Source organism: Akebia trifoliata, chromosome 16 (genome assembly GCF_017979445.1).
Source record: "Akebia trifoliata isolate Shusen 1 chromosome 16, ASM1797944v1, whole genome shotgun sequence".
Lineage (NCBI taxonomy): Eukaryota > Viridiplantae > Streptophyta > Magnoliopsida > Ranunculales > Lardizabalaceae > Akebia > Akebia trifoliata.
The window spans coordinates 915481-929595 of record NC_141390.1 but is presented as its reverse complement, the minus strand read 5'-3'; the positions used below and the strand labels follow the sequence as shown (position 1 = coordinate 929595).

Genomic DNA, 14115 nt, shown 5'->3' with positions numbered 1-14115 from the left:
TTCAGGTTTGTATGAAACCGAACTAAATCAAGAATGGAATCCGTATAAAATAAAAAAATATATAATAATTTATTTTATGTTCGAATATGAAGAAAGATGATAATTGATTTTTTTTTTATTGTGCTTAGTGCTTAGGAATTAGAAAACAGATCAATGATTTATTACATGAAGAAAGATTATCTTTTAGTTATAGAGATCATCCCCACCAAAAATCAGCCCATTACAAAACTCATAACTCATACATTGAAAAAATGTTTGGCTCTCTTTAAAGCCCTTCAACGCCACCCATATATATATATATAAAGTAGCGTTCAATGGCCAACAGTTTGGCAAACATTTTGGCAAACACATTTTTCAAAACATGGGTTAGAGGTCTTTGAATGGGCTGATTTTTGGTGAGGATGATCTCTATGGTGAGGAGATCATCATCACCAAAAATCAGCCCATTCCAAAACTTCTAACCTCATCAAAAATGGTTTACAAAAAATGGACGGTTCACGATTTTTCAACTTGTAAAATGGGGCTAGAAGTTTTGGAATGAGCTGATTTTTGGTGAGGATGATCTCCTCACCGTAGAGATCATCCTCACCAAAAATCAGCCCATTCCAAGACCTCTAACCCATGTTTTGAAAAAGTGTTTGCCAAAATGTTTGCCAAACTGTTGGCCACGGGGAGAGAGAGAGAGAGAGAGAGAAAAAAAGAGAGAGATAGTAGCAAAATGAATATGCAATGCACGTGCATTATCATAATGTTTTAAAAATAATGACAAAAATTTATTTTAAAATCAACACAATATACCTACGTGAGAATATTTATAAAAATAAATAAATAAAACGTAAACAAGATCAGGCTATTTGGTTGGAATTATAAAAACAAAAAACAAAAATTGGACTTCCATGAGAGGTTAAATGACCTCAATACCCTTATTTGCTTATTTTCAACTTCTAGCTAAAAGGTCATTAGTCTAGGGGTGTCAATGGGTTACTTTTGCTTCGTTTCCTAAGGCACTTGAAACCATAACCATCATATTTCTTTCGTTTTCAATTCTAGTTTTGGTGGTTCCGATTTCAAAATAAATGGAATCGGAATTAGAATTGCCAAAAACCATGGGTACCCATGGGCTCCGTTTATCAAGAATCAAATGAAAAAAAAAAGTATTTCAAATCATTACAAAAACTTTTTTCCTTTCAAAAAATCAACTTATTATCTACAAAATTATTAATTGGTTGAGAATAATTTAAAGATGGGGTGCAAAATTGCCAATAGAAGCTCACTTTTTTTTTATGCGCTAGATTTTGTTTTTTGGAGAGGGGTTTAGGGTTTTATATGAGCCTAACCATAATTGTAAACAACTAATGAAATTGTTCAAAGAGTGTTATAATGTTTGGTAATGTTGAGATTATAATTTGAGCCAAACCTTTGTAACGTTTGAAGAGTGTGTTTTAATCTTTAATTGGGGTGTGATAAATAATTCAAGAAATTGGGGTGTAATAAGTAAAAGTTTGGGTGCCAATAGCAGCTCTCTAGATATAACATTCATTTTTTTCAATAGCACTTTGGGGCTACTGAATTTCAACTTATTGTATTGTCATGAAGGCAGTTTGTGGTTTTTTTCCCCTTTAAGTTGCAGCTAAGTTCATCTTATAGTTGTCGTGGGTTTATTCTTTAAGCATTTTGATTCATCTGATTTCCTTGTGCATTCCAGGTGTTTGTTAAAGCACAGAAATCGAATGCTTATTTCAAGCGTTTTCAAGTCAAATTCAAGAGAAGAAGAGGTATGGTGTTCCCGTCCCATCTTTAGCTGTTATGATTGGTTTTCATCTCTAATTATTTTGTTTCTTGGAATTGTTACAGAGGGGAAGACAGATTACAGAGCTAGGATTCGCTTGATCAACCAGGACAAGAATAAATACAACACACCAAAATACCGTTTTGTTGTTCGATTTGTATCCTTTTAACTATTCTTAATGAATTTATTTATTTTTTGTTCTTTTTGATCCAGTAAATGGTCTGCTTAATGCGATTGGCGGATTATAGTCTCTAATTAAGAACTTTGATATTTGTTGATGAAGTTGGCTTGTTTGACTGTGTATTTAACTTATCAAGTTGGTGATTAACTATTGGATGATATATGTTCTAAACCTTTACTCTCTTAATAGACCAACAAAGATATTATTGCACAAATAGTATCTGCTAGTATCTCTGGTGATATTGTACTTGCTGCAGCTTATGCCCATGAGCTTCCTCGTTATGGGCTTGAAGTTGGCCTTACCAATTATGCTGCAGGTACAAAACATGTCACTTGAAGATTCTTCATTTCCATTGATGTAGATGCATTGTGTTTTAACCTTTTTTTTTTTAAACATGAACCCCAGCTTACTGTACTGGTCTTCTCTTGGCTCGCCGAGTCTTGAAAATGCTTGAGATGGATGACGACTACGAGGGAAATGTTGAGGTATTCACTTTATTTAATATGGTTTAATATTTGTTTGTTATTGCTTATGTGAGGAGAATAATATGATTTGGCACCAACACCGGCAGGCAAGTGGTGAAGATTTCTCAGTTGAACCCACAGAGAGCAGGAGACCCTTCCGTGCGCTGCTTGATGTTGGCCTTGTTAGAACTACAACCGGGAACCGTGTTTTTGGTGCTCTTAAGGTATCATCAACTTACCATAGACTTCTATTTTTATGTGATAGAAATATATTTTTCATAAAGTAGGCCAATTTATTTGTATTAATTGTTTGGTTTATTATGTACTGTTCTTCGTTTCTTGGGACATTTAAATTACAGATTAAATAAATTGGGGTATGCTGTGTTGTTTCTTTTAATAATTTTTAATGGTTTTATCATGCAGCACTGATATATTATTAGTTATGCATTACTTATCTGTTTTTGTACATGTTCCAGTTTCCTGTTAGATTAAGAGGGTTTCTATTGCCACACCACCTTTTGCTAACGCCACCCCAATTCATCTGTAAATCACCTATCTTGGGGGTGGCATCAGCAAAAGTTAGTGTGCAATAGAAGCTCTCTAGATTAAATTTATATGTTTCTGACTCTTACCATCCTCTTCATCAACCATTTTATTATTGGCTGTTTACCACATTTAATATTTAATTCATTTCATTGAGATACAAGCATAATATTTAGCATTAATTTCAGGGAGCGTTGGATGGTGGACTTGACATTCCTCACAGTGATAAGAGATTTGCTGGTTTCAAAAAGGAGGATAAGCAGTTGGATTCAGAGGTTCACCGTAAATATATTTATGGTGGCCATGTTGCTGCATATATGAGGGTTTGGCTCTGAGACTGAAAACCTTGCATTCATTTGTTAGTGATTATACGACCATATGATGTCAAGGCAATAGTGTTCAATATGGAGAAGATTTGCTGTTTCTTTTTTAAATTTTGTTTATTGGTTGATAAATCTGCAGACACTAATGGAGGATGAACCAGAAAAGTACCAGACTCATTTCAGTGAATATCTCAAGAGAGGTATTGAAGCTGATGACATAGAGGAGCTGTACAAGAAAGTGCATGCTGCCATCCGTGCTGATCCGACCATAAAGAAATCAAAGAAAGAGCCTCCCAAGGAGCACAAGAGGTAAGCCTACAACCTCAATTTTGTACATTTTGTTGTTGTAGTAAATTTATCATAAATTAGGTTTTAGAATTTGAAACTTTGTATTGACAATGCTGCAATGTTTCTGTTTCTCCATGATCCATATTGACTAAGCCTTGCAATTTTAGGGAGGGTTTTATTATAGACATGACAACTTTTACGTATTACACCCCAATTTCTTAAATTATTTATTGCACCAAAATTAAAGATTAAAACACACCATTCAAAACTTACAAACGTTCAGTTCAAGTTATTATTTCAAGATTTCAAAGCATTATAACACATTCAAACAACTTCCAACAGTTGTTTACAATTAGTATTAGGCCTATATAAAATCCTAAATCCAATAAGTAAAAATCTAAAAAAATAAATAGAGAGTTTCTATTGATTTTACTCATCTGTTGATTCTTTATCATTATTCTAATTTGGGTGTGATAAGTAAAAGTTGGGGTGCCAATACCATAATTGTGCACAACCATTGTTTTTGCTATCACAACTGGGTGATCTCCAAAGTCTCTCTGAAGTGTACAAGAAAGTGCATACATCTTTTTTGAAGTTTTATTTATTGTACCCATAAAAAAAAAATGTTTTATTTATTGCTTCTGTGTTTTCTTTGCTTCAGGTACAACTTAAAGAAGCTAACATATGAAGAGAGGAAGGCCAAATTGATTGAGCGCTTGAATGCCCTAAACTCTGCAGCGGGAGCTGACAATGACGATGATGAAGATGACGAGTGAAAGTGCCATGATAGGAATTTAGCCAAAAAAATAAAAAATCCGTTGCTATACTATTTTCATCGCCATCTCTGTTTCCCTATGGTTTCCTTCAGAGCTTATTCTTTTTTTTTTTTTCAACTTCTTGCTAATCAGAGTACATATTCGGTTTTGACTTCAGAATGTGATAACTAGTCATGAGAGTTTTCAGTAGTAAATTTAGTGATATTTTTTGTTAGTTTTTTTCAGTTGTAGATGATGTGTGAGTGTCGCATTGGCACGACATTTGTTGTCTTTATGTAGTGACTAAATTTCTCTAATCATAGTGGTATGTTGATCACCATTTGGAGTTTGGGTACTTGTGGGTTCCTGAGCTATTTCTATCTGCTTAACCCTTTTGATGGCTATTACTATTCTCTACTTATCATATACTCTCGCCCCCACTTATAGGATTTTATCTGAAATCCTAGTGATCCGAATTTGACTTTAGCCAATTTGATTTCATCAAGCATATACGAATTAAAATATGTTTTGGACATAGGTTGATGTCCCTTGACCTCAGTCGGATCCAGATCGGATACAATTTTATCCCTATGTTCATCATGATCTAAATGATATATTACTTTGCAAATTATATTTTTATAATTTTTTAAATCATTTTCCATCAACCAAACAATTGAGTCTAGTGGTTAAGACCTCTCCAACATGGAGAGGTCTTTAGTTCAATTCACCATTTAGTCAAGAATGGTCTGACATTTTAATAAAATTAAAATGGTTCAGATACGGTTTTAACTTAGTATAATCGAAGTCGAATATCTGGATATGAATCAAGACAAAAAAAAAAAAAAAAAACAGATATGGATATGGACACACTTGTATCCGGCCCATATCTGACCTGTTTTAAGCCCTACTCACTTACTCACTGTGCCCATCTAATTTTTCATAATACTCTTTGCGCCCACTTACTAAAATTCTTTAAAGTCACTGAAAGAATTTAGTAGGATCAAAATTGAACTTGTTTTAGTGGGTATCTATCGAACATTATTATATTAATTTGGCATGTATTGAAATGCCAAATATAAAGATTTGCACGAGAAAATTTCGTTCGGTAGGTATCTACCATTTATTACAAAATAGATTTAATAAGTATCTACCGAACAAAATTTTACCATGTAAATCTCTTGTTCAGTATGCCTATGCTGAATCTGTGTATAAGATTGATGTGTACCTACTGAACCTTGCAATAGTGATTCAGTACTGGCATACCGAACTGAAGATTTCACACAGAAATTTTCTCATACGAATGACTTCGAATTGATTTTTATTTTTATTTTTTTGAGGTGTTAAGGTAAACAAAAAAGAAACATAAGATCGAAGGAGGAGACTTGTCGAAATTAAAAAACCCTCCCTTCTTTTCTAGATGCTAAGAAGAATGAGAGAGAGATAGAGAGAACTTTCATTTGATAGAATAGATGGAGAAAATTGTAGGCATAGAGAATAATTTGATAGGGGTATATGTGTAAGAGTTGCGCTGGAGTGACCTCGGTGGGGGACACCTAGATGTGGTGGCGCGCACACGTTTTACTTGTATCTCGAAGAAAACGCATTTACAGACATGCACGGGCCACCACATCAAAATGTCCCCCGTTGAGGTTACTCCAACATTAATCTATGTGTAATTTATTTTATTTATTTTTTAATTTTATTTTAAAGATTCCACTTAAGTGGGCAGCTATAGCACGGCCCTTTTGCATAATGTCGTCCAATGGCACGTTGGCACTTCAAATCTCATTTTTGAGTTTTTGCCATGCCAACTACAATTCAACATTTCATGGCACAACATTTTTCAGCATTTTTCATATATATGTTATAGTTAGTTTTTCATAATTGTTTCTAAAACGTACAGGTACTCTAGTAACTTTGATGGTTATACAATTCAAAGTTTGCATCATGCCCCCAACTAGCAAATTATAGATCAGAATGAAAAAGTACTTAATGATCCGTAATAAGGGGGTCTTTCTACTTTTCAAAAAAAAAAAAAAGGGGGGTCTTTCTAACTACTCCCTAATTTTTGGGTGGTTAGTGCACCTTTTAAAACTAAATGCCATCTACCTTAACAAAGTATCTAAATCATTCTATCTCACCTCCTTTGATGAATCCAACATTTTTTTTTATGGTAAATGAACTAATAATGGCATAGTTAATTTCAAAGATTTAGATGAATCTTAGCGATTTATTTAGACAAATTACAAATGATGAACGAAGAACAACAAATTCAAAGTTTTGATATAATTTTTATGCAAGTTTCGTTGTATTATTATTATACATGCATGGCTGAGTTTGGTGCTTTAAAAATTAGGGATTAGCAAGTGTTAAGTTGCGTTGCTAATAGAATAATTGTGAAACAGAGACACACATCATAAGAGTTTTTATTCAACTTCAATCTTAGTCAGAATGTAATTTTAATATTTTAAATAAATCAATATCATTTTTCATTAGTCTAAAAGAAAGGGCCGAGGTCAAGGAGAATGTAATCAGTTTGAAGATCAAAAGGGCCCTGTGTCAAGTAAGGGAGACGGTGTCTTCAATTAATTGAAGCTGCCTCCAAATGATTTGGGGAAATCATATATTTTGTATGTGAAAAATGATAATGATATGTACACATGCTTATATCATGTGGAATCCATTTGATATAGCATAATACACACATTTTATATGATCTTTTCTTATAAATATTCAAACAGCAAATAAAATACTACTAAAGAAATGGAGACTCTCAATATCGTCATCCATTTATTTTAAATATTTTGTTTGAGAACCACAACTAAAAGTTGAGATATTGGGAGAAATTGAGAATCATTACATCTCTGATGCATAGCATAAGTTAATGCAAAAACACTCAAGATGGGGTAAATCTATATACAAGATAATGACTAAGCAAACTGTGAATCTATTAAATTCAACGGTACATCTGAGCCACTCTTGATCTAAGATCATATTGTTCAACCCTTTGGGCTCAATCCCTTTGCCCTAAAGTCTTTGGCTTGGTCATAGGTAGAAAACGCTTTCCATCTTCGTTTGGAATTGATCTTTAACTAATACTAGAAAATGTTTGAAGTTCCGAAGCCTTCCGTATGAATTATCCACACCTACTGTCAGATGAATTATTACCATTATTAAATCACACCCAAACTTGTATCTACATGACGATCCCTTAACTTTTACAAGAAAAACTCGAATATGAGAGATTTTCCCAGATTAAGACCATGGATGATAAATTAACAAAGAATGAATCGAAAAATCTTTTATTTATGGATTAGGAGAGTTTTAATCTCCTTTTAGTTACTTTCTTCCTGAAAATCTTACAACTATACTTATCTTTTGAGAATTAGTATGGATGAGGAGAGTTTTAATCTCTTTTGGTTACTTTCTTCCCCAAATCTTACAACTGTACTTATTTTTTGAGAATTAGTATCTTTTTATTTCGTTATGTACTCTCCAGTAAAGACTCTCATTACTCCTTCACCATTATGTATCTTTCCTTATCACTGGACTATATTTAATTGAGTGGTTTAACACTGCCATGTGTTACTCGGGCTCAGCCTTATTTTGGATTTAGGAGAGGGAGTTGACACATGGGAGTCTTGGCTGGAATCACTCATCCGGCGAATGAACCTTATTAACTTTTAATATGTTATTCCTGTTCGTCTGACCCACTTTTTTCATGCATTAGTTATCTTGTGGTCGCATTCTATTGATCCACATCAGTATCAAACAACTTTATATAAATTTTCATTTTTCTTATATAGGTAAAACAAGAAAATTTCAACTCTAACCCTGTAATCATGATACTTAATTTTCAAAATTACAAAACTTTTTATTTTTTTATTTTTTACTATGTATTATTCAAAAGATCTTTAATTATATTTTAAATTACAAATATACCCTTATAATACATATGTGTTTGCACATGCCACCTTCTATTTACTAAAAACATTAAGAACCACTTTTGGGTTTTTAAATGTTTATGTGAATATTTGAGATACACTGTATTCAAATTTCTAATTGTGTAATAGCCCAACAAAATGACCAAAATGCTCTCACCATCAACATCTTGCCAACAATTTTTTTTAATTCCAAACTCCTATTTTCGACTTCCAAGTTTTGTTTAACATAATCAACATCTTCAAATCATGGTCTTCAATATATTATCAAAAACCTTTGATTTTTCTTCCTAGAAATTATTCAACCTACCAAAAAGCTCTAATCTTTTTCTTAAGATTTGAAATTTGTAGGAGTTAAAATCTTGAGATTGAATACCATAAGGATTTAAAAAGAAGTTGGAAATAAGTGTCCATACTCCTCTATACCCAACCATTTACCATTTTACTGTCATAATAATGTTTTTTCTTCTTGTAATTCATATTTATAACTATATAATATGGTCATAGCCACTATATATAAAAAAAAAGGGGGTAAATACGACGCCAAGGCCCATCCCCATCATTCTTACAAAGGATTTTGTTGACTGTTATTAGGGCACATTCTGCATGTTTCAGGTTCTTGTTAGCACCTCTGCTAACCAAGTATCAATTCTTATCTTGCAAACATGGATAGAACAAAAGAAATGGTATAGTATTGGAAAATTATTACAAAAATATCAATATCATGTAGATTGGTGTGCCAGAATAAACTAACCCTTCCATAATCTTCCAACCAACGCTAAGTAAATATAATTTACCAACCAGATATTCAACACTTGAATAGGATGTATCACGGATATTTTGGATAATTGACGTTAGGGGTGTAACTTGGTCTTGTTCAAACCAAGAACTGAACCAATTCAATAGCTTTGGATTGGTTTGATTCGATTTAGAACAAGTTGCAGTTCGGTTTTGGATAAGAAAATGATGAATCGATCCATTCTGTTTGATTCTAAGTTCAGGTTTGTATGAAACCGAACTAAATCAAGAATGGAATCCGTATAAAATAAACAAATATATAATAATTTATTTTATGTTCGAATATGAAGAAAGATGATAATTGATTTTTTTTTTATTGTGCTTAGTGCTTAGGAATTAGAAAACAGATCAATGATTTATTATATGAAGAAAGATGATCTTCTCATTATAGAGATCATCCCCACCAAAAATCAGCCCATTACAAAACTCATAACTCATATATTGAAAAAATGTTTGACTCTCTTTAAAGCCCTTGAACGCCACCCATATATATATATATATATAGAGAGAGAGAGAGAGAGAGAGAGAAAGAGAGAGATAGTAGCAAAATGAATATGCAATGCACGTGCATTATCATAATGTTTTAAAAATAATGACAAAAATTTATTGTAAAATCAACACAATATACCTACGTGAGAATATTTATAAAAATAAATAAATAAAACATAAACAAGATCAGGCTATTTGGTTGGAATTATAAAAACAAAAAACAAAAACAAAAATTGGACTTCCATGAGAGGTTAAATGACCTCAATACCCTTATTTGCTTATTTTCAACTTCTAACTAAATGGTCATTAGTCTAGGGGTGTCAATGGGTTACTTTTGCTTCGTTTCCTAAGGCACTTGAAATCATAACCATCATATTTCTTTCGTTTTCAATTCTAGTTTTGGTGGTTCCGATTTCAAAATAAATGGAATCGGAATTAGAATTGCCGAAAGCCATGGGTACCCATGGGCTCCGTTTATCAAGAATCAAATGATAAAAAAAAAGTATTTCAAATCATTACAAAAACTTTTTTCCTTTCAAAAAATCAACTTATTATCTACAAAATTATTAATTTAGTTATAATTTGTTATACTAAAGATATAATTTAATGATTTTCATAAAAAAAAAAACTTTCTCTTCTTTAAAAGTAATAAAGTTTTAGAAGAGAGAGTTCATTTTAAGCTCCTACCCATAGTTTATAAGAAAAATTGAAGAACTTTATGTAACGTGCATTAATTTTGAAATAAAATAATATCTTTATCATTTATATATATATATATATATATATATATATATATATATATAATATATATATATATATATATATATATATATAAAAATGACAAAATAGATCGATTATGAGTACTTTTTGAATAGAACCTAATAGTTTTGGTTCCTATCAATTTGGTTATATTTTAGACCCAGCTCTAATCGACTCAAATAAAAAGGGAATTTGAAACCATGGTTTTTGGTTCCGCTTTGATTTCGATTAAATGAGTACCCATTGACACCCCTAGTCATTACACGTGCTATTTTCTTATGACGTCCATAATTTATTACTTTTGTACATTACCTAAAGCACAAGACCAAATCATGTACTCAAAATCGGTTTGCAAACCTTCTTTGAATGCATTAGTTTCTTTTCCCGTGACTAATATGATTGTCAATTAGTCGGTTTTGGAGAGAATGATTCTAAAGTAGGGTTTGAAACCTAACTTTTGGTTGGGAGAATAAAAATAAATATCATTGTATTGATTTTTCAGAATGTGTCAAATTATTATTTTTGCATGCCATACAATTGTTGTGAAATAATTGAAAAAAAAAAAAAAAAAAAGTTAACAACAGTCATTTTTATTTGGAGTAAAGCCAGCTGAACTGATGGCCCCATACTGCAATGGATTTGTTACTCCTACTTCCACGCCTCACCGAAAGCCGCTTATAAGATAATCTAGTCTGAAACGCTGCTTCTTAATGGATTTATTCTCAGCAAGATAATCATATAGGTGGTTTAGTGTTATTTTTTATATGTTTGAAGGTTGAGCTTCACTTCTTTGGTGAAAGCGATTGGAAAATGCAAATGAAGGGATACATCGGCATATATAAATAATTTGACAAATACAGATTGGAAAGACATCAATGCGAGAATGGTTAACACTATTCAACTTTGTGTTACAAATGATCACGAGGTGGTTCTTACGGTTCAAGAGGACAAGTCGAGGTCCCTTTCTGGAATTGACTAGGAAATCAGCTTGGGGCAACTACATATGTGCATTGTTTGTGTGATCGAGTTGGAATGAATTAGGATGATTTGATAGTGTGTAGCTGGTGGTTCTAAAAGGTCAATGGTTGTTTATGAAATTAACAGACATGTAACTGAATTGGATTGATTCAAGTTTGAGGTGGAGTTGCATCCCAATCATAGGTGATGCAAAGTTCGTTGCAAAATATATATCCGTTTTCTCCCTAATTAAGGTTGTTCTAGTATTTGGGCCAAGGAGGAGCAATGGGCATGTGTGACAGGTTATTATCCCAGGTCTTCGGAGTGACAGAATTCAAGTCAAGATGGAGATTGCTTTGCAATTGTCTTATACTATGTTTCCTTTTTAGGGTTACTAAAATGGAATTATGTAATATTTTCTTAATGGGGATTTTCTGTTTTGGGTAATTGACATATTTTAGTAACTCCCAAATTTTATAAATAAATATCTCTAGGGCTGTAAAATCTTAAGGGCTATCTTCTTCTAGGGGTTGAAAGAGAAAGAGAGAGTAGTGTATACTGATTTCAGGACTTGTGTTTAGGATTAAGATCTTAGGTTATTTTCTTGTATTGTTATCTTTTGATTTCTTAGCGAAAAAGATTAATTTTTATCCATGGATATAAGCACACTATCGGACCACGTAAATCTTTGTATTTTTGTTATGTTTACTTGTCGTTGTTTCAAAGATTCAACTTGATTTGAGAATTTAATGGATTTGGTACTTGAACTCTTAAGAGCCAAGTTCTCAAGTCCAATTGAAAACTCAGTCATGTTGACCAGGAAACTCAAGAAATCGGATTGGGTCCACAAACCCACTAATATAAGACTCACCTTTTGCTAGACCTCAACTAATCCTCAAACCCTTATCCCAAAGATTTAATATTGGCCAAAGAACTCTTGTTCCTCCATATTCCATTGCCCATAGCCATGCCTTCTTTTATTGAAACTAAATGCTAGGTTTAAATTGTTTAAATTAAAATAAAATTAATACAGTCAATATCATAAAATCTCTTCCCAACGACCACAAAATGTAAAGGAAATTTTCTTTTACTTAAGTTTAGAAAAAGATATTTTAAAAACCTTGAAATCTTCTCAATAGCACTGAAGATTACTTAATGTTATCCCTTCTATCATATGTTATAATTACTATTTTTTGCACCTTCGAATCCTATATGACTCTCCACTTAAAAGTGACTATATTTAAATGCTGAACACATGATAGGGTGATTGGTACCCAAAGCTAAAAATAAAATAAAATAATTACTAGTTTTTTACTCTCAAAGGGTAATGAAATACTACACTTTTTTTTATTATAAAGATTTAATAGATGACTTGGATGTAATTAATAGCTTTCCCTAGGGCATGATTGTGTACAAAGATTTGGCACATACTATAATGACTACTCCAGAACTTGTGAATAATCCCACATACAACATATATGGGTGCGTAGATGACATGGATGTAGTTGCGTTAGTCACAGGGATTCAAAATTTACAATTTTATTCCATATAGAGATTACTTAATTTCTGCGTAACAATCCTTGTATCGATTGTGTTTTATACATCGGGTGTGGTCTTACAACATAAACTGAAAATAAATTCCACTTCAATAAGCAATAATACGTGGAAATGGGTGCTTCATTCCATCAAAAATGACAGTGTAGGAGAGCATGCTCGTAGACGTAGAGGTATATATAATAAGAATTCCATAGTTGTTTTACTTCTCTTTTAATGAAAAAAACTCTACACTAGCCTATCTCTTTTTTATGTTTAAGCATTGGACTTGATGCTTTGTCATCGTTGAGCTCAACATTGTAAAGAGTCGAGCTCCATTCCTTTCTTTTAGAAAACATTTATTTATATTACTATCAAATGTCAAACCAACCTAATGTGGATTAATCACATTAGCTCCAAAGAACCCCAAGGGGTTGGTCTAGTGGCAAGCCGAGCCTTGATAAGCTCCTCAGGAAGGGTAGGTTAAGTATTTGAAACCTTGCAAAGCAATGAATTCCTTGGGGCCACCCTCTAAGGTTTGGTTGACCCTCGACTCAAACAATTGCACGTAGGTCTTTCTGAGAGGGTGGTGAGTGTAACCGTGGGATTAGTTTCTCCCAAAGGGTGGGGATACACACAACAAGAAAAAATTTAAAAAAATAAAATAAAAATAAAAAATGGCTCCAAAGTATTCACCATCTTGAGTACACTAAAATCTCCTCATCGTACAAATGCTTCACCCCAAAATTTTAATGAAAGGCTTGTATAACACATAGTTGATCTTGTTATATATAAAAGAATTGTATTTCTTTTTCATTTTTTTAGGGGAAACACCATTCTATTGTAGAGTATTAGGGATGGATGTATAATTCCACATTTTCTACAAAATAAATATAACAGACCAAAAGTATTTTCATCTGGTCCTTTTGACCTATGTATTTTAATTTTCTTTTCTAACTGATTTTATACTTCGGCTTTATATGTCTTAAAAGCAGTCTAAAGAATTAGACTTTCTATAAGTTAAACAGACATACCCAAATCTAGGATGGTTATCATTGAAGGTCAGAAAGTATTTTTTTTTCTCTCTTATGGGTTTGTATGTTCATAGGTACACAAATTATGAGATAAATAATTAATAATAATTCTTTAGATTTATATGTTTTGGAGAAATGTTTTAATTTCTTTACCATTTTTCATTAATGGAAGCTTCACAAGCAAGATAATCAACTTTCTCTATTTAAAGTATTAATTCTTCTTTCTCAAGATTGAAGTAAGCGATTTAACCGTTAAATCAG

General features: G+C 32.3%; 1 protein-coding gene across 1 annotated transcript; it reads left to right on the top strand.

Annotated features, from left to right (window-relative positions):
• Nucleotides 1-1590: 1590 nt before the first annotated feature.
• On the top strand, nucleotides 1591-4689 carry LOC147382153 (large ribosomal subunit protein uL18y-like). Its single transcript, XM_086428397.1, has 9 exons — nucleotides 1591-1599; nucleotides 1706-1775; nucleotides 1855-1946; nucleotides 2160-2286; nucleotides 2376-2455; nucleotides 2542-2658; nucleotides 3166-3300; nucleotides 3440-3609; nucleotides 4250-4689. Exons 1-9 carry the CDS (start codon nucleotides 1591-1593, stop codon nucleotides 4362-4364), a joined length of 915 nt encoding a protein of 304 aa, XP_086284523.1. The 3' UTR covers nucleotides 4365-4689.
• Nucleotides 4690-14115: the final 9426 nt, after the last annotated feature.